Source organism: Folsomia candida, unplaced genomic scaffold (genome assembly GCF_002217175.1).
Source record: "Folsomia candida strain VU population unplaced genomic scaffold, ASM221717v1 Fcan01_Sc006, whole genome shotgun sequence".
NCBI classification, from domain to species: Eukaryota; Metazoa; Arthropoda; class Collembola; order Entomobryomorpha; family Isotomidae; genus Folsomia; species Folsomia candida.
The window spans coordinates 1,219,870-1,239,632 of record NW_019091198.1 but is presented as its reverse complement, the minus strand read 5'-3'; the positions used below and the strand labels follow the sequence as shown (position 1 = coordinate 1,239,632).

The following is a 19,763-nucleotide window of genomic DNA, read 5'->3' as shown; positions in this document are numbered from 1 at the left end:
CTTTAACGCTATTTTGCTAGAAATCGTTAGCATTGATTAAATTTGTCTCAATTTTAAGTATATTTAAAATAAGGACCGGCCAAGTGCATTATCAATTGGGAGAAATAACAGGAAACAAGAATATACAACGCATGATTAATTTACTGCATATTATAAATCAATATCCATCTTATAAATACAAATTCCGCAAGATTCCGAGAAATGCATGGCCTACAAATCAGTATCACGCCCATAAAAACATATTATAGTCCCTTTGCATTTTGCCTTCAAATTAATAATCCAGTACCGTCCTCGCCGGTTTTGAGGTTATGTTAGTGCTTTGATTTAGCGTGCCCATAATTTTATTATGCTATCACTATTAAAAAGTCGGAGGAAGGTATTTAACATAAATGAATATAAATAGGTCTAAAATATATATGCAGTCCTTTTTTCCTTCATTTTCCACTATACATATTAATATATTTTTAATTAATTAAATCAGGTAACGTTATTACACGATGCTATCTTTAAGATTATATTATTTATATCCATTTTTTCATGATTCTCAAAGATATAAATAACCATCGTCTTGGAGTCGTTTGGAAGTGTGGATATTTAGTCCCTCTTATCTCTTGGAGTTCGTACCTTATCTTGAGAAACCTCAGAATCCTGACCAATATGATAACTGAATTAGTGATTTAGTAGGGGTTAAAAATTGTAGATTGTGCATGGACAGAAGCTGAAATCCTTAGTACATTGCTCCTTAATTGGTGCATGAATTTCACTGTCCCTACTAATCCAATTGAATAATATCGCTGCATATTTCATGGGCCAAGTCTTCTATATATTATTATAACTCTTCACAACTGATATGGTTTCTCACTTCTCCTGCATTACTTTTACTTACATATGAATGTATGTACAAGTTGGGGAGTACAACAGATAAAACGACAACTTCTGGTGACAAATAGACAAGTCTTGTTTCCAACTCATTGCTGGAATTGCTGATGGAAATTTGAAACTTTGCCCATCAGTTAAAGTTTTGCGCAATTTTATTAAACCATGCTGCGGATTGTTATAGTAGCATCATGTGCATTAGCAGTATTGTCACTGCTTCCGGTAGAATTACGAGCCGCTCAAGTCATATATAAAGTTGGCCGTCCAGAGTCATTTGAAAGTGACAATGAGATTTCCGGAGAAGCACACAGTGATTCAACTGGTGTCGGGTCAAGTCCTTCCTCCGAGACTCAAAATAAGGTAGCTATCCTCCCCCAGAGCACTCAACAGCAAAATGTTAAAGCAGACAAGACCACGGCCTATAAACCAATAGTTTATTGGCATGGAATGGGTAACTCCATTTTTAAAAACTTATAATTTGATTCAAATTTATTTCCATACATAAATTTTTAAGGGGACTCTGGCTGGAATGTGAAGAGAGCTTTGGGCTTCATCGAGACGGAGTTGCCTGGAATATATGTAAAATCTCTTCAGATTGGTGCCAACGTTGCAGAGGTTACATTAATAATGAATCCGATTTTTAGCGCATTTCATAAAATTTGCACGATCTTCGAACCTTTTTTGACCTTAGGATATTGAGAATGGTTACTTTTTTAACGTCAACACCCAAGTCGAAATGGTCTGTGAGATGATAAAGAACGACACTGCATTACAAGGAGGATATAACGGGATTGGATTATCCCAAGGAGGACAGTTTATGTGAGTTTGTCCATTTTCACTTGCAATTTACTTGCATAAATTGAGCACACTGACCAATCTAATATTTCAGGCGAGCAGTTGCACAAAGATGTCCTGAGCCCAAGATGTACAACTTAATCTCGTTGGGTGGTCAACATCAAGGTGATTTTGTTCGAGAAGACCAAATATTAACTAATTTTTTAGACAAATTTTACAATCTTTTAAGTTTGTGCATATATAATCTGAAATTCAGGAGTGTTTGGACTCCCCAAGTGCTCGGCTCCAAAAAAAGAATGGTGTGAAATCATTGACAAGTTGTTGACCCATGTTGCTTACGCTGGGTGAGTTAATTGGCTTACTTTTTTGCGCAACTTAAATTCAATTATTGGTTAGAATTAGAACTGGGCCACATAGTTCCACTTTTGCCAATTTATACTATGTATTTGTGCAATTCACTGAATGGTAGATGGGTTCAGAAATTCCTGGTCCAGGCAGAATATTGGCACGACCCTTTCAAGAATGAAGAGTACGTGGCAAAAAGCGTCTTTCTCGCGGACATTAACAATGAGCGTGTGATCAACGAGGCATACAAGGAAAATTTGCAAAAACTTGATAACCTCGTCCTTGTACTGTTCCAAGACGAGTCAATTGTTCAGCCCAAAGAATCCGAATGGTTTGGCTATTTCAAGGACGGATCTGACAAGGAAATGATTCCTTTAGAAAATTCGACCCTATTCATAGAGGTATTTTTTTACATGTTCAACCTTTTAAATTGCAACAGTTAAAACCTCATATTTTCTGTAAAAAAATGCGTATGTAGGATCGACTGGGGCTAAAAGCAATGAAGGCTAACGGAAAGTTACATCTTTTATCTTCACCTGGGGACCACTTGCAGTTTTCCAAAGAGTGGTTTATCACAAATATTTTAAAGCCTTTCTTATCACAATAGTGACTAAATTATTTCTACATAATTATAATAATGTGTTATCACAGTTCAAATCTTTTATTATTTCAATACTTCTTTATAGTTTATATAAAAAACTCACGCCATTTACTATAAATTTGTGTGTAGTACCAAGTTTTAATGTAAAAACACTAATAATTTTGTAACAAAACCTCAGGATAACATCGTAATATGAAGTAATATATATATATTACAGATAGAGTAACAAATTTTAGTGCATAAATAAATTCTGCATTGTGGTAAGCTGCTTATTTCATCTCGAACGTGCAAGAGTAGCGGCCGATCTTCATCACGACCTTCAACCAACGATCACACTCAGGGTGTGGGGTGCATCTGAACTCGATTGGCACAACATCTCCTGAAATTAATCACAGATATTCGCTACATTAGTTATCAATTCGAAACTAAACAAATCACATGGTATACAATACATACAATACATGGTACACATAGTTTAAAGTAAAGCCAAATTACCTTCTGATACATTCATTCTTTCCGGAAGATAAAATACTGTTTGCTTCCAATGTGTCAATGGAGCGTTAGGAGAAGTACTTAGCACTTCTTTGTATTGTTTCCCGTCGTTGAAACCCACAGAGAAATACCCGCAAATGGCAGTCAAGGAACAGGTACGAGTGATTTTCAACTGGAACGTGTCATCAATAATGAGATCTCGATTTTTACAAGTATGCAGATCTAGTTTTTTAATCGGCACTTCCTCCGATGCGATTGCACATGGCTCCATTGATTTAACGCATGCTTCAAGAAGCGCTTTTCGTTTCAAAACGGACATCTTATAGCCATGCATATTATTCCATGTTCCGATGTTATTTTGGTAATCATCTGTAAAAATTAAATTGCAGAATTTGGCTAAAAATATGAAACAACTAGGGTTGTTAATATGTCATTTGTCATGACATGTCGACATGTCATAATTGTCATAAATGTCACAAATGTCTGACATTTAAAAAAGCGTGTCAATGTCAATATTTGTCAATGTGTCAATTTGTCAAATGTCATGACATGTCGTGACACATTGGCATCGACATTTTGGACATTTATGACATTTACAAAAAACTGCCCTCTACGAACATACGTGGAACCACTGTAGCAGCAATATTTTCTAGTCTCAATTCTATCCATCTGTTTTTAATATGTAAATCAACAAGAAATTATATATTTATGTTCAAAAACTTGTTTTAAAACACCTAGAGTTTATCGAATTATGTTCTTTGACTCATCTCTCATTCTGTTGAACTTACTCTGGTAGCAACAGTTTAACGACAATTAATTGTGGCTTGGTGCTGCTGCTACATAATCAAGCCATTGAGGGAGAGATGATAAGCTAGTTTATATGAATTAAGCTAATATTTTCGAAGTCATATCCCAACTATGAGCTTAACATTCTCTAAGTCTCAATTGGGTTTTGAATTTTTGTGTCTTCAAACTTTCCCATCTTCCATGTATTCAAATGGCGATTTTAAAACCTGTTCATCGCTGTGTGATTTTTAGAAGGTTTTATTTCTTCTAAAAGCGAATAATTTTACAATGGGAGGTTTATGAAATTAGGAGGTTAGAATGAAGATTCATTAACTCTTTTTTTAAGTTATACAGACACTTAACTATTTTGTTTCCATTTTGTCGTAAAAAAATTCTAAGCTCGTAAATGCTGAAATTATCGACTGTTGCAAGAAATAAAATCTTAATTAAAAAACACACGGAGATGATCAGGTTTCAAAAACGTCATTTGAATAAACGGACGGAAGGAAAGTTGAGACAAAAATTCAAACCCCACATGTGTGTTTCTCACGGACCAGGTGCAGAACGAAATTGTGGTCTATTTTCAACAGATTGCAGTCACAAGGGGTCTGGCGATTTATTTACATTATTTGTCATAAATGTCATAAATGTCCAATTTGTCCGTCATATTTGTCATATATTTCGGCACAATGACATTTACGGACATTTATGACATGACATTGACACTTTCGACATGACACGACATTTACTCCTCGACATGACATATTGACAACCCTAGAAACAACTAAACGTAAAATAAACATACCTTCGTCGCTCACAGCCACTATATACATATCGGCGCAGTTGGGATACATGCTACCCTCAGGTTTCAGAAATTTGTCGCGTGCCTGAGTATAGCTACTCAGCATACCTTCGAATAGAAGGAAATATCCCATAAATTCACTGATAAGGATATCGACTTTTGCAATTTCGTCTTCCCCAATGTCTTCCAATTTTTTATGGAAGAATGTAATGTGTTCTTCCTTATTATTTTCACTAATTAGAGAAAAAATGAACAATATGAACATTAAATTAAAAATCAGGCATCAAATTATATTTATTAAACTTCATCAAGCTCGCTTACTAGCAGATATCCATTGCATCAAAGATTATCTTTGATATATCCACCGCACAGACACGTTCAGCACCGGCATCAACGCAGAACATTGACAATATACCCGTACCGCATCCTAAATCCAAGACGCGCTTTCCGAAAAAGTCTTTCTTGTTATTTAGTATTGCTCTTTTGTACGCCAATGTCCTGGGATGATCCTAACAAAAAAAACAGCACCATGTAATACCTACATAATTACCACTGAATAGTATAGTGAATTAATGTGTCGCAATTATTAATTGTCAATTACTTTTAACATCTCAGCATGTATATCAATTCCATCGTAGGATTCAAAATACTCTTCGTCATGCGATGAAGGTTTACCATCACCATTGTCATCGCAAGGCCGCATTGTAACAGGAGATTTGTCTTCTTTGCTATTTCCGTCTCCAGCAATACGGGACATTACTTCCTTCATTTTCTGGTTTTTAATTTGCAATGTTTGGAGTTTGGCCTCCAAGTCTCGGACATCCTTTGCACAAGCCTCCGCTTGTTCAATTTCTGGTGTCGTTGTTTTAATTCGAAAGCTTCTTCTTAAATCGGATCCTAACGCCCCGTCGGACTCGTCTTTTACAAGCAAATCCATTACTACCGGACTGACTTGGGGTGCTTCTGTTGCAACAGATGCCGAATTTTCAAACAGGCTTGGATCATCTTCTTTGTCATCGAAATCAAGCCCTGTTATCAATAAAAATCAATCAATCAGTCACTTAATAATTGTCGTTATATTATTGACCATAACGAAAGTAGCTGTACAAAACTTACAGTAGGTGAGAAACATATCATTTTCCATGGATGGTTCCAACCACTTATCATCATCCCATGGTGGTTTAACACCGGACGGTTTACCAGTGCTATAGTCAAAGAGCACATTTCTCATGACCACGAGCTTCAAGTCCTGATCAGTCTCATCAAACAATTTATCCAACGAAATTGATTTCCCAAGATGGCGAACCCAATTCACCATCTTTATAAAGGACTCTTGGTCCATTTTATACTTCTTTTGCAGTTCAAGAAGATCCAAATTGTGATCATCCTTCAAATGAGTATAAATATCTGACACATTTATGTGTTCTTGGCAAAAAAGACACAGTGGAATATTCGAAAAATCTTCCTCTGCAAAGCCAACAAAGAAAAAAATGGTATACAATTGACTTTACTGGATGTTTGATCAAAGTGCATTGTGCTAAACGACATACCAAGGTCTTCCCAATGCTGGACCTCATCATCATACTCGTCACCCTTTGAGCTCTGATAATCGGAGCTTGATGCACTATCACTTTCATCTTGATTTAGAATTCGATCCGCCCACGACATTTTACTCTTCACCTCATCTGCCTGAGTTGGATTCATCGTTCTCCAATCTTCACTCTGAAAAGATTTTAATTAAATTTATGCTCGTGTATTTAACTGTACAGGAAAGAGAAACTTGATATATAATAATGGTTTCAACGAAATGTTGGAAAAATATAAAACAAAGGTGCGTAAATTTACCCACTGCACTTTCTACTTTGTCTGTCTACCCCCGCAAAATCATGTATTATATTTTTTTAACTCTCATCCCCCATCACCTCCAAAGGTCAAACTCACCTCTCCTTCGATTCCTAAATAAGACTAATCATAAGATTGTCTGATCACCTCTCCTTCCTTCCTTATCGCTCCGCTGACTGACGATAACCACGATGCACAAGTTAACCAGGAAGTTGAGATTAAAATTTCAAGTTGAGGAATCTCGGAGGAGACTTGAAGACGAAAAAATGCTGCTGCTGTTGGCACGGTGAGGCGACTCCGACTGAATTTCTCGATGTTGTACCGCCCACCATCTACCCTATGCTACCATACAGCAACTACTTTTTTATCATCTACCTTTTTTTCATCATCTATCTTTCTAAAAATCTAAAATTCCCCAAAAATGTTAAAGTACCCCAAATCTCCGGTATTTATAAATCCACCCCCACAATTTTTATGGGGCAACGTGAGATTTTATTTCATATTGGGGTATCGTTCGTTTTTTAGCGAGCGAAGCGAGCAGGTTAGGTTAGATCTACTAGGTACGGGAAAAGTGTGAAATGCTTAGCTAGCTAACCTAGCTAGCTAGCACAGCTACCTAGCCTAGCTAGCTAGCTAGCACAGGTACCTAGCCCAGCTACCTAGGTTGTATCTATCCTAGCTAGCTAGGTTGTAACTAGCCTAGCTAGTTAGGTTGGCTAACTAAACATTTCACACTTTTCCCGTACCTAGTAGATCTAACCTAACCTAACCTGCTCGCTTCGCTCGCTAAAAAACGAACGATGCCCCAATATGAAATAAAATATCACGTTGCCCCAATGTATCTCACGTTGCCCCATAAAAATTGTGGGGGTGGATTTGGGGCACTTTAACATTTTTGGGGAATTTGAGATTTTTAGAAAGGTAGATGATGAAAAAAAGATAGATGATAAAAAAGTCGATGATGTACGATAGCATTGGGTAGATGGTAGATGGCGGGCGGTACAACATGATTTCTCGTGGCTGGCACATGGAGACCACTGCGAATGCCGGAGCACCAAAAGAAGAGTGTCATAGAAATTTTGCACAGATTGAATCCTGAGGCGCTCCTGCAAGGAAAGAAAAAAAGTCGGCTGCTCGCATGATAAATTGTTTAGGTTTTTATCTTGATAATTAATATTTAAAATTTATAGTAGAACTGGGTCAGACGGGAATCCTAACCTAGCTTGAACTCGGTGTTTTAATTGTGGTGAGTGACTGGAGAAGACAGACAATTGCATTAGGTTGTTGTACTTAATTCAACGAGTGGAATTGGACAACAATGATCACAATTCGACCATTATCGAGCACCTTGTTTCGACAAGTTTCTGTCCTCAGCACGACGGGATGTTGTATATTTCCAATCCTGCAACGCCCAGCATCTCTATTTCTGGGTTGCAGCAGTCACACTAGTCGGATAAGGTATTTTTGCATTTAATTAGTGGAATAACAATTATGGTCAGAGCATTATTTATGTGAAGTGATTAATTTTATCATAGCAGAAAAGCAGTCAAACTTTTGAAACGGAATACCTCATCATCATCGGTTGGAAGTGGGCAGTCAACACAGGAAATTAATAGTAACGATTCGTCATCACCTTCTCAGAAACAAGAAAAATGTTATGACTTGAATTTCACGGAGGAAAAAGTCCAACATCAGTATCAGATATCATGTCGCGAAATCCAAGAAAATCGCTCCAAGTATACTCTAAGGAGCCATACGTGTGGAGAACTTAAGAAATTTCATGATGGCAGAAGGGTTAACTTGTATGGTTGGATAACATATAAAAGATTGAAAGGAAAGTTCTTGGTGATTCGAGACGTGTATGGGTCTACACAACTAATTATTCCGGCTGAAGTAAGTTTTTGAGGTCTGAAAATGTGTACGCGTAATGGGGTTTCAAGTTAATATATGCATTGCTTTACTTGTTATAGAAAAAGGAGTTAGTAAAAGCTGCAGATAACACACCTTTGGAATCAGTTGTTCGTATTGCAGGAGTGGTGCATATGAGACCTGATAAACAACAGAAGCCTGTAATTTTTTAATATTGTTGTTAAGAAATATCTGACCATATTATAAATGTCAATTGAATGCTTTTCTACCACAGGATCAACCGACTGGTGATATTGAAGTTGTAGTAGATGATTACGAAGTATTGAATGAACCAACTGCTCTTAGAATGGCCTTTAATGATTATGCAAAGGTATGTTTTTAGTGAGATTGATATTTTGGTAATATTTAGTTTATTTATTCATTAAATGATTGACTGATGAGTGTCATTTATTTATATTACATATATGTAGGCTGATGAAGAACTGCGAATGAGTTATCGATATCTGGATCTGAGAACAGAACTATTGCAACGCCGACTTCGCTTCCGTGCTAGTTTAATTCGTAGCATGAGAGAATTCATGGATCGAAATTATTTTATCGATGTTGAAACCCCATCCTTGATTCGAAGAACTCCTGGTGTATGAACAATAAGAAGTTTAATTTACCGAATATCTCCGGTCATCATTATATTTATTGTATCATTAATTTGTTTGTTAGGGAGCACGCGAATTTCCAGTTGCAACGAGGCATCCAGGTTTATTCTATGCCCTTGCCCAATCTCCACAACTGCTCAAACAAATTTTGATGGTTGGAGGTATGGACAAGTATTACCAAGTGGCAAGGTGCTACCGAGACGAAGGTGCTAAACCGGATCGTCAACCAGAATTTACACAGTTCGACATAGAATTATCCTTTACAACACGAGAACAAGTTATGGATTTGATTGAAGACTTGCTGAAATATGCTTTACGTTTGTCACCAAAGCGAGATTTTGATATCATGACGTATAAAGAGGCCATAAAGAATTATGGAACTGATAAGCCCAACACAAGCGGTTTTTGTTGGATAATCGACTTTCCACTCTTTGTAAAAAATGAAGAAACTGGTCAACTGGAAGCAGCTCATCATCCTTTCACAATGCCGTTAAAAGAGAGTGATGTTTATGAGAACCCAGAGAACGTAATAATCTTAGCAAATGATTTGATCGTTTATATTAGCCTTGTTATTAATTAGTTTAATAAATATTGCTAGGCTGTGGGTCAAAGCTATGATCTAGTCTTCCAAGGGAATGAAATCGGTGGTGGATCCGTCCGAATACACAATTCTCGTCTACAACGCCATATTTTCGATATCTTGAAACTTCCAACGTCAGATATTGATTACTTATTAACCGCTCTTGACTCTGGCTGTCCTCCTCATGCCGGATTTGCCCTTGGTACTTAAAAAATGGTTATCAATCAAGTAGTATGTTTATAATCTTGTGCATTTCTAATCATCTCTGTTAAATTTACATCATTATCAGGAATTGATCGCTTAGTAGCACTTTGGAGCGATGCAAATTCTATCCGTGATGTGATCGCATTTCCAAAATCATCAGAAGGAAGAGATCCTCTCAGTAACACGCCAAGTCCTCTTGATGAGCAAACTTTAAAATATTATCATCTCACGAACAACTCGACCAACAAATCAAAATAAGTTATCTGCCGCTTTCTTAGCCAATGTTAATGTCAATCAGTTAATATTTCTATCAATTTGAAAAGTATTCTGGAAATCATAATTTTTTTTACTTGTAATCATAATTCTTGTGGGTTGGAATTAATGTTGAATAAAAGTATAAAGTTCATATAAAACATGCGGCGAGAAGAGCATTGACCTTTTTGTAAGTCTGGCTGGACATGATGCCGGTCGGCAAATTTTGTTAGGGCATTCGCCTCTCACTCAACGAGAGTCCAGCAGAAAATTCTCACACGACTCACTTTCTCACACTTCAGTAATACACTTCAGTAATCTGAATTACACTCAGCTCACACTTCAGCTTCCTGGACTGACTCTGCTGCCCTGCTGCTGCTGATCGGATCGTTTTTTTTGTAATTTTTTAAAATTTGTTCGATTTTTTTCTCTGGGATCTTCAGTTAGGAAAGCCATTGCAGTTATCGGGTAAGTCACTTATCCGGTTCCCCGGTTTATTGTTTTTCTCACTAAAAAAGAGACTGATGGCGTGGAACAGTTCTGGTCAGATTATTTCAAAATTTATTTTTATGTTTCTAGTCGATACTCATTTATTATTTCGCTTATCAATCATATTGGGAGGGGGATGTATTTTTTGCAAGCATTTGGGTTGTTTTTCATTTTTAATTCCTTCGTTGCCTCCCAAACAAGATTTTTACTTCATTTCTATAGTTTAGGTCCCCGTTGTCTTGTTTGTGCTCGTAAAAATTGTTCTGTGGTGTCATTCTCTTTAGAAGAAGGTCCTTATGACCTTATTTAAAAAACTGAGAAGTAAAATGCAGGTAGAAAATTGGTTGGTGAATCACCAATGGTGATCACTGATCGTATCGGTGGTGGAATGAGGAATTACTCCTCCAATTCTGTGGAGGAGAAGAAACCAGGGGCAGAGCGAAATTGCTTCCGCGAAGGAAAAACATTGGTCTGGCCTCGCGTGAAAGAAACGCGACTTAAATGTGCTTTTGGGTTCGTTGCTTTTTGTGCCAGTGCCATTCGAGAATGGGAGAAGCAAAATTATAGTCTCCGCATTATCTTGTATCTCAGTTGAAATAGGCCATGTCAATCATTGCTCAAAATTCTACTTCTTGCCCAACTTTTTGTCATTTTTGAGCTGGAATTACTGTTCGATTTTCATCATTTAAGGTAATGCCGCATTAATGCTTGTTCCCATTTTATTCTCGGGAGAACAAAATTTAAAACGGAACCGTTTTAAATTTTGTTTTGCTCCAATTTTCCAGATGAAATTCATTGCTGTTGAAGTCTTGAGCAAACTAATTTATTTGATACTGTAGCGTTCGTTACAATATCATTAATGACTACGAACTCTACTATTGAAAATAATTGTAATTACTTTTTGTAACTAACAAACAATTCTATTAATAATTCTGTTAATTAACAATTCTATTAATTAATTCTGATATTTTGGCAACTCGACTCATATTTGTTTGTGTTTAATTTTATTAAATTAGGATTTTGAGTATAGATTTTTTTATTATAGTCGATTAGTCGTTAATTGTAGTATAATTTCCATTTGTGTTATACAATAATTTTTGCGTTTTTTGTTACAGTGCAGTCCATGAATTTTTGATACTTTGGTTCGCCCTATTGTGCCTATCAACATTTACAATGACTACCATGTAAGTATGAGAAAAATGAAGAAATAAATCAAATACATATATATTATTATTATACACATACATACATCTATATTATTTATTTTGTTGAAAACAGTTTGAAAGCTATGTTAAAACTTGGATTAAAGTCGCCACCTGAAGACACCCCGGACGTCATCATTACTTGTTTCTCCCCTGTATCTAAGACTTTCCCAATATTATTTCCAGTATCAGGAGAGAAGGTATCAGCTATTTGTACCGTGGCATTGGACGGTTACGTTGAAGTATGGTCAAATGACGTAAGAAAGCAGTTTTAACGTTTAAAAAAATATAATTCTTTAAATTTATTCTTAAATTTATGAATATATCTTTCCTTGAAATTAGGGTAAGAGAAAGCTCGGAAATATTCCGTTGCATCAAGAGCAATTGATAGCAGCTGATGTATTCTCTCGGGCCTACAACAACGAAGAGTTCCTATTTATTGTTAGTCAGAGTCGCCATGGTGGACTTGCAATAAATAAATATGTCACAGAAGATAGCAGTACATCTCCACCCCCATTCACCGTGCTCACAACATATGCTCCCCATATTGGTTTTTGCACTCTACAAGTACATAGGGACCTGATTTTCTTCCCCTATGGTTATGATAAAATTGGGGTAATCGGAATATCACATCTGAAACAATCAGAAGAAGAAAGCAGCACATTGCCTCCACTGCTGAAAACTGAATATGTGAAATGTATGATCATGTTTCTGAAACTGGTATCCCTTACTGATGGAGAAGAATTTTTGTTGTACGGAACAGAGGAGGGAACACTGAAGATGTCTAATGTCATTCGCGTAGTCAGTGACAATGGAACGGAACAAGTGGTTTTGATTCCTTGGCAAAACAACCTGAATCTCAACCATAAAACGACCCTCGGAATGCCAGATCGACAGCAATCGGACCAGACTTCAGACGAACTAATAAGTCCCCTGTGTTCCGCATTTTATCCTCTCGTAAACAAGGTTGTGGTTGGGACAAACAATGCCTTCATGTATCCCATTCTTTTAAATCATGCCACCAAGGTCCTTGAATTCGGAGATAAAATAGCAGTTCCAACAAAGGGTACAGGGGCTATGGATGTCCACCCAAATGGTCGGCTTCTCGTGACTGGAGGATGGGACGGGGTCATCAGAATTTACAAAACTGGCTCTTTGACCTTCATTCATCAACTTCGATATCATTCAGAGCAAATAACTAGCATAGTGTTCTTTAGTCCCATGGCTGATGATCTGTCCAAACGCTACACAATACTAGCGAGCTCAAAAGATAAACAAGTTACGCTTTGGAATCCGACTGAAAAGATAAATGCTGCGTGCCAGGAGTAATTTTATAGTGGTATTAGCAAATTATGTTAACCATGCTTTTTAAACTTGTGCTCATCCTAAAAATTTAATGTATTATATGCAACGTGTTACCTATGATCTTAGAAAAACTGTGATTACGATTTGTGATGGCCAGTATATCATGCTTTTAGTCATGATTATTACTTACTGTGTTGATAAGCCATATTTATGTAGGTGCTGCTTTTATTGCTACAACGAATGAATATTGTAATAAGTGTGTATGCTATTTGTTACTCATTCGTAAGCACTGAAAGTACAAATCGATATTTAATATTATGCTTTTATGCAAACTATTTTTACAAATCATATACATTGCAATAACAATTCAGGAAATTAGCATTAGTATTTTCTAGTACTTGTTCGATTATGGAGGAAAGAAGCTAATTAAGGGAAATTATATTTTGAATGACGTACTTTTTTTGTCACGTTTTTTACAAAGTTGTTTTTAATTCAAGCCATATTTTGTAATTTCATATTTTGTACTTTCAGAACTTTCCTAATTGTGCTGTATTATTATTTTATTCTTATGTAATAATTATTACACGAATTAATCCAATTTAATATCAATAACCTTCAAATCTCTATTCGTATTACTGAAAGAACTACTAAAATGCCTACAAGTTTTACCTTAATTTGTTACATGTCGTTTACATACAAAATTGTCCCTTGTTTGTGAGTTATAGCTTAATTCAAGTAAAAATATATTCTAGGATAAGCATATATGGATTGCAATATTTTATTTTCATGATAGTTTTTAATTCTCCACGTAATCTAGATATCACAATTTTACATAGCTCCCATATACATATGCACATACATTATGCAAACTTCTATTAGTCCATATTGTTTATTGTCAACAATTCTCATTTACTCTTCCAGGAAGCATAATGATGAATAAGTCGCCTAATGGATATTTCCACCTCCATCGCATTCCTTTATCTGTAGTAGTTTTAGTCGCTTCGCACCTTGGTTTATGGCTGATTATCAAATAACAACTGAGGAGAAACCACGTTGTCGTTTCCCACGGGGGACATCTTCAACTTTTGATCCTTCCTTCTCAGCTTTCCCAACCCCAAGCTTTCTCATTCATCGGGTGCCAAATGGGGTGTACATTTGCGACTTTATTCCTTGTGGTGCCTACATATCCACTGTCAATCTCCTTCTTTTATCAAGAGCATGCATGTCCAGTCATTTTATGCTTGTTAAGTCTGGCATTAATCGGTTGAGACGTTTTATCGGATCGTGGTCTGGACTTGGCTTAATCAGCCACGCGTGTGTGTGAGACAAACAAGTGTCATCGTCACTTTTGGTGGTCAATCTCTTCCCAACCCCAAGTCCCAACCACCACCTTTGTCTTCGCAGGCTGCTTGTTGTCAACACCGGAAGGTTTTTCATACATTTTTATTTATTTATTCTAATCTTTATGGCTTTTTTCTTACATTTTTAATATCTTCACACTTCCACTGTTAATACTGAGACTACTTATCGCCATGATAAGACAAAGGGCAAACGCATAAAACTCATACTCATGTTGAACCAACTGCATGAAAGTCGTAACCATAATGGGACAACAATGGGTCATAATCACACGGATAACGTGAAGTTCAAGGGAAAAATATTTTCCAGAATGGCTTCTACTCCGACTCGCTCTATTCATGAAATTGATGGCTTCCATTAAAAAATGCTCCTTCACAATGAAGAGGGCAACAAATGGTGGTGGTTGGAGCTACAATCAGACCGAATTCAAAACAATTTTCAACGATTTCTCTTGACGCAGTAATATACGACTTTTAATTTCTCGTTCATTTGCTGCCTGTGTCGGGGGTTGGCAGGAGGAGAGCATAGAGAAAAATTTTATAGTTCACGTTTCATTATTACATGAATTCATAATACTTGTCCTTCAAAGTCCGTCAAAGATTCAAAGCTTGTCACAATCAGTCCGTACTTTTGATTGGATTTTAAGTAAACTGCATTTAATAAGTGTTCGATCGGTGCTTGAAATGCAAACATATTGTTGTGCTGCGAACATTGAATAACTGTCGTGGCGTTCCTCGTGGTTCATTTGACCATCGTGCTTTGCGACTTGCCAACAATACAATACGGGTGAGTTATAATGTTGTGATATTGTTCTTATGCACATGTCCTCAGTCTAATTCTCCTGGGGGAGTTGTGGAGAAAGATAACTATTCATGCGGAAAGTGATTTAGCATTTCCAGTTGACCATCTTTCTCTTCATCTTTCTCAAAAACTCATCATAAGCATTTATCTTCAATTTGATTCGTTTCAAACATTATTTATGTGCATAAAATTTAGGTGATAAATAATCGAGTGGAATCATAAGGCACATATTTAACAAGTAGTCCAGCAAGCAAGAATGTAAAATTTATACAATTTTTATGTAGCGTTTCGCCATAGAGCGTGTTGTAGCTGGGGCAAATTCTATTGAAAAAATCTCCAGTGTACATCATTGTTCATTGAGCCCGACGAATCAGGGACAGAGTCCGGGTCTGAATTGACCGGACTACTACTTAGGATTAGTGGGAAATGTTTGTTAAATGCATTATTTGGCACCAAATTTTTGAGTATTTATAAATCCTTCCCCTTGACATCCCTGGACCAGTAGGGACCACTTCTTTAAAATCTTTAACTTCCAAAGTTGTATTTGCTACGCAGAAGTCATGTTTAGCCTTCATGCTAAATTTCAGCTGAAAATAATAACTTAAAAAAGCAGTATTGGTCACCCCCTAGGGTCCTTTTGGTTGAAAATTTTCCATTTTCACCTCAGAAACTCTCATTACATGTGTGCCAAATTTCAGTTTTCTAACACCACTTTAAAATTTTGGTGCATAATACCTTATGACCCCCACAGGTCAACCACTTGACCGATCTTTGCTCATGTTCGAATTTAGTTCCTAACTTTTTCTAACATACATGTCTGCAAAATTTGAACTCAATCGGTTCAGCCGTTTGCTTCTATCGGACTGCAGACGGACACGACGGTTTCATGAGACAGACTCGGGCTGATAACTTATTTTTATTTAATTTTTCAAATGAATGAGATGCCTTGTTTTTACTTGGAAATTGACAGCTCGGTAGTTCCTACTGACACCATTTTTACGTGGCGTAGTTCTCAACTTTGCACCTGATACTGTGTTATGTGTGCATGGCGTGATAAATAATTTCGTTCGGTTCGATTAAAGAATTGTTTAACTTTAAAATAAATTTGTTTATCAAAGTGCCATATTTCTCTCTAATTTTGATGGATGGATGGAAATGTTTTGTAAACAGGGAATTAAAATATGACTGCAAAAGCCAAGCCATAAGCCATGCTGCTTTCATGACTGTTTTCATAAAGCTTGGAATTTTTACATTCCAGTTCATTGTGACATAATAACGTTCCATATTTCTTTCGGCCAACTTTATTGATTTTTATGTACGATTTTTATACGTACATTTTGACGATTACACACGTCATACTTATCCACCATAAAAATCCATAAGGCAGATCACAAGTAAGGTAAGAAAGAAATAAGTTTTCGTATGGTTTGCATGAATAAATGTGCTTGGCAGACTTATTGGCGTCAGTGTTGATTAAAAGTAAGGGTTCTCTGGTCAATTCCATTGTGTCATTCTCAGAGTCAATCACACGTATGGAATAGGTCCATCTAATTATTTTCCATAATGACCCAAGTTATCAATAGGTGAAAGCAAGGGGGTCACAGGTTAATAGTGTTGCACATGTACATATACAATTCAACTTCACGTTAACAATCTTATTATTATCCACATGCATCTGCACCTTGTGAGATTATTGCTATCTAAACGAACTAAATGCCTATCAAAAAAAAGTAGGCACAATTATTTGTTTAACCAAAGTTGGATATGCTTGCATACACACAATGTACATACGTGTCTACATCAAAATACATTAAGTAAGGGCTAAGCATAATATATGCATTTGTTGATAAGGAGAGAGAGAGAGACTCACTAATCGTAAGCTAAGGCATCTCCGATTTCATGATCCTTACACCATTTTAATAATTGATTGCGTTCACCCGATCCCATCTCTCCTGCTCAGATTTCACGACCAGATATCGAATATCAAGTCAACTCTGCAATAATATTCAGCCAGATTGCAGCTTTACTTTATTTATGGGGAAAACTGTTTTAATTTTTTACTTACTTTTCTATAGTACTTTCCACCACCGCAATTGATTATGATGCAATTAGCTCAGATCAGATGCTTGAGACAGTTATTGTTTGTATCATATAGAGCAATTTATCTTTCTTTTGTTGATGCATTCATTACAATAATAAGTAAATTAATTCACCAGTTGGTCGGTTATTGCTGTCGTTATTATGTCGTTGGTCCTACTTTTCATTAGTCAAAACCTCAATATGGGCCTTCAAACTCGCTGAAGCTTATCCGAGACTTATGTATTTCATAGTATCGCATATCTTAAATACTTAATAAATACGTACCCCAATACAAAAAATAAATATATATTTCATAATATTTGTTTGCTTGCTAACCCTTCATACTGGGCAAAGATAAGGGATCAAGTAACGAAATAAACTGGTTGGAACGAACAAAATTCTCATCATCGTCTCAGCTCAGCATCTTCTCTCCTTTTAGCGTAACTAGAGACAAAGTCTCACTAGCTGTATATCCGCCGTGTAAATGTAAATTGGTTCATTTAAGCAAGCTGTGCCTGGAAGGAAGCAACGCTGGTTCTGGGCTTGGTTGGGGTCGGGTTGGTGGGTATCGGATTTAGCCAAGTGCAGCTTTCAATACTTTTTCATACAGTTCTGTACATATGAGTTGGCAACCAAAAACGGATTGTAAATTGAGATTTTAGTTTACAAGTCAATAATTTGAGACCTCTCTTCTCAGTTTATTGCCCCATTTCTCCGAAACTAATTATGCAGCCGTTAAGAGGTTGAATTTGAAAAACACAATTGTATTCTTAATCTTTATAAGTATCTGTGTAACCCTGACTTATCCATGCATAGGGTGCTGGTTTGGAACTCTGAGAGAGTGTGACAAATCTCAAGAATATCGTTAAAGTCACTGCAGTTCAATTGGGGTCTAACTTTAGGCAAAATTTGTTATCCACAAAATAACAATGATTTATTTATGACTGCATTCTTTATTTTACACACATCCGAACGACAAACAATATAATCTCGATGAAAAACAAAATGCTGGATAGGTGTCAAAATTCATGGGGCAACTTGAATTTGATAAAAATCTCTTTGTAGCTGAACCTCAATAAATCCACGCACTGACTCGTCGGGTGTTGTACATTTATAGCAACAATGCGAGTACATGATGGTGCAGTCATTTGTTCTTTTTGTCATTCATCAGATAAGAGATCGGATGGCATTACATTGGGTCACATGATACGTACAGATTCTACGTAATAATATTACTCAATCTTACAAGAGTTTCGTGGAAAAGCAAGAACTCTACAAATTAGACATTGGTTGTTGATGAAAAATGAGAATTTCTGGGAATGAGACTACGACGGGTTAGGAACTGAGACTTTTATTTCCTAGTATAATGATGACATACATTCATTAAATATTTTACCCAGTCTGGATTAATATGTGTTTGGGTATATAGTACATTTGCAGTTAGTTATTAAATATTTGAGAGTAACTTATCCTACTTTTCACTCTTGATTACATTTTACGTATAACTAGCCATAAAATGACAAATTTTGTAATATTAGGTTTCATTTTAGATAACAATTGGACTTATAAATGTCATTATTACATTGAGAAAGAGATTTCTTTAATCAATACATTTTAATAAAGATTTCGATTCGAATTCCAGTTTCACATTCCCCAAAAAATATGAGATTTCTCGTCATCGTCTATTGTTGTAGGCAAGGCACGTCTAGTTTGCTGGTGAGCGTGTATTGTTTATTATTTTCTTTTGTCTCCAAGTAAAATGATTGCGAATGAAATGATAAAAAAAACCAACCTGACACCGGGGGTCAAGGGAAGGAAACAATTCGGAAGTTTACTCGTAGCATGGCAATGTCATCATCAACAGGATTAAAATCCACAGTAGTCGTACGGTACAAGATTCCGAATGCGTACTTTTGCTCATGTATCATATTTCTCCCCTTCTTATTAAAGGGTGTTAATAAAGTCCGATCCCATGCATTTTTTGGAGCGTGGTTGTTACAAATTCAGCTGGAACTTTTGAACCAGTGAAGTTATTTATTTCAAGTTTTTACCATGGGAGGAACAACTAAACGTGTAAGTCATGAGCATCTTAGAGTTGAGATACAAACATTGCATCAGCAGGGGCTTAAACCTACAGAAATTGTGCAAAAATTGGGCTGCAGCCGCAGAACTGTTTGGAAATGGAAGAATAAAAATTTTGTCCACGACAAAAAGCGACCAGGGCGACCCAGAAAGGTGTCACCTACCACAAAAAGAATGATTAAAAACAGACTTTGCAAGAAAACCGGTAATTCATTACGTAATTGAGCAAGGGAGTTAAATGACTCAAAACTCTATAAAGAGAAGAAGAAGCAAATTAACTGTGTGACCGTGCAAAAATTTGTGAAAACTACGAAGTGGGGTCACACAGCTTACAAACTAACCAAAAAAA

The 19,763-nt window shown here is 36.4% G+C and overlaps 4 protein-coding genes across 6 annotated transcripts; 3 read left to right on the top strand and 1 right to left on the bottom strand.

Moving 5' to 3' along the window:
* Positions 1-864: 864 nt before the first annotated feature.
* Positions 865-2,894, top strand: LOC110850923 (palmitoyl-protein thioesterase 1). The gene is made up of 7 exons (XM_022098528.2): positions 865-1,327; positions 1,391-1,491; positions 1,568-1,695; positions 1,766-1,836; positions 1,928-2,015; positions 2,141-2,417; positions 2,495-2,894. Exons 1-7 carry the CDS (start codon positions 1,042-1,044, stop codon positions 2,621-2,623), a joined length of 1,080 nt encoding a protein of 359 aa, XP_021954220.1. The 5' UTR covers positions 865-1,041; the 3' UTR covers positions 2,624-2,894.
* LOC110850922 (protein arginine N-methyltransferase 3) lies at positions 2,655-6,856 on the bottom strand. The gene is made up of 8 exons (XM_022098527.2): positions 6,639-6,856; positions 6,248-6,419; positions 5,814-6,164; positions 5,299-5,726; positions 5,019-5,206; positions 4,701-4,930; positions 3,113-3,478; positions 2,655-2,996 (listed from the first exon to the last, which is right to left on the bottom strand). Exons 2-8 carry the CDS (start codon positions 6,399-6,401, stop codon positions 2,887-2,889), a joined length of 1,827 nt encoding a protein of 608 aa, XP_021954219.1. The 5' UTR covers positions 6,402-6,419; positions 6,639-6,856; the 3' UTR covers positions 2,655-2,886.
* Positions 6,857-7,640: 784 nt separating this feature from the next.
* LOC110851157 (aspartate--tRNA ligase, mitochondrial) lies at positions 7,641-10,260 on the top strand. 2 transcript variants are annotated; one of them, XM_035852800.1, is made up of 8 exons: positions 7,641-7,997; positions 8,078-8,432; positions 8,510-8,608; positions 8,683-8,778; positions 8,879-9,046; positions 9,126-9,587; positions 9,660-9,843; positions 9,931-10,260. In XM_035852800.1, the coding sequence occupies exons 1-8, from the start codon at positions 7,858-7,860 to the stop codon at positions 10,101-10,103; spliced, it is 1,677 nt and encodes a 558-aa protein (XP_035708693.1). In that variant the 5' UTR covers positions 7,641-7,857; the 3' UTR covers positions 10,104-10,260. The 2 variants fall into 2 exon arrangements, with proteins under 2 accessions (XP_035708693.1, XP_021954508.1); XM_022098816.2 differs by having other exon boundaries at positions 8,075-8,432.
* A 155-nt stretch (positions 10,261-10,415) lies between these two features.
* Positions 10,416-13,855, top strand: LOC110850914. 2 transcript variants are annotated; one of them, XM_022098519.2, is made up of 4 exons: positions 10,416-10,565; positions 11,702-11,770; positions 11,865-12,045; positions 12,131-13,855. In XM_022098519.2, exons 2-4 carry the CDS (start codon positions 11,760-11,762, stop codon positions 13,115-13,117), a joined length of 1,179 nt encoding a protein of 392 aa, XP_021954211.1. In that variant the 5' UTR covers positions 10,416-10,565; positions 11,702-11,759; the 3' UTR covers positions 13,118-13,855. The 2 variants fall into 2 exon arrangements, with proteins under 2 accessions (XP_021954211.1, XP_021954210.1); XM_022098518.2 differs by lacking the exon at positions 10,416-10,565 and adding an exon at positions 11,085-11,276.
* Positions 13,856-19,763: the final 5,908 nt, after the last annotated feature.

Excerpts from the sequence above, each read along its gene's own strand:
- LOC110850923 (XM_022098528.2), top strand. The coding sequence starts at position 1,042 with ATGCTGCGGATTGTTATAGTAGCATCATGTGCATTAGCAGTATTGTCA. Across the intron at positions 1,696-1,765 it reads TCCCAAGGAGGACAGTTTAT|GCGAGCAGTTGCACAAAGAT; the intron begins GTGAGTTTGTCC and ends CTAATATTTCAG. Across the intron at positions 1,837-1,927 it reads GTTGGGTGGTCAACATCAAG|GAGTGTTTGGACTCCCCAAG; the intron begins GTGATTTTGTTC and ends TCTGAAATTCAG.
- LOC110850922 (XM_022098527.2), bottom strand. The coding sequence starts at position 6,401 with ATGAATCCAACTCAGGCAGATGAGGTGAAGAGTAAAATGTCGTGGGCG. Across the intron at positions 4,931-5,018 it reads GATGCAATGGATATCTGCTA|TGAAAATAATAAGGAAGAAC; the intron begins GTAAGCGAGCTT and ends TTCTCTAATTAG. Across the intron at positions 3,479-4,700 it reads AGTGGCTGTGAGCGACGAAG|ATGATTACCAAAATAACATC; the intron begins GTATGTTTATTT and ends TAATTTTTACAG.
- LOC110851157 (XM_022098816.2), top strand. The coding sequence starts at position 7,858 with ATGATCACAATTCGACCATTATCGAGCACCTTGTTTCGACAAGTTTCT. Across the intron at positions 9,588-9,659 it reads TTTATGAGAACCCAGAGAAC|GCTGTGGGTCAAAGCTATGA; the intron begins GTAATAATCTTA and ends AAATATTGCTAG. Across the intron at positions 9,844-9,930 it reads TCATGCCGGATTTGCCCTTG|GAATTGATCGCTTAGTAGCA; the intron begins GTACTTAAAAAA and ends CATCATTATCAG.
- LOC110850914 (XM_022098519.2), top strand. Across the intron at positions 12,046-12,130 it reads TTGAAGTATGGTCAAATGAC|GGTAAGAGAAAGCTCGGAAA; the intron begins GTAAGAAAGCAG and ends CCTTGAAATTAG.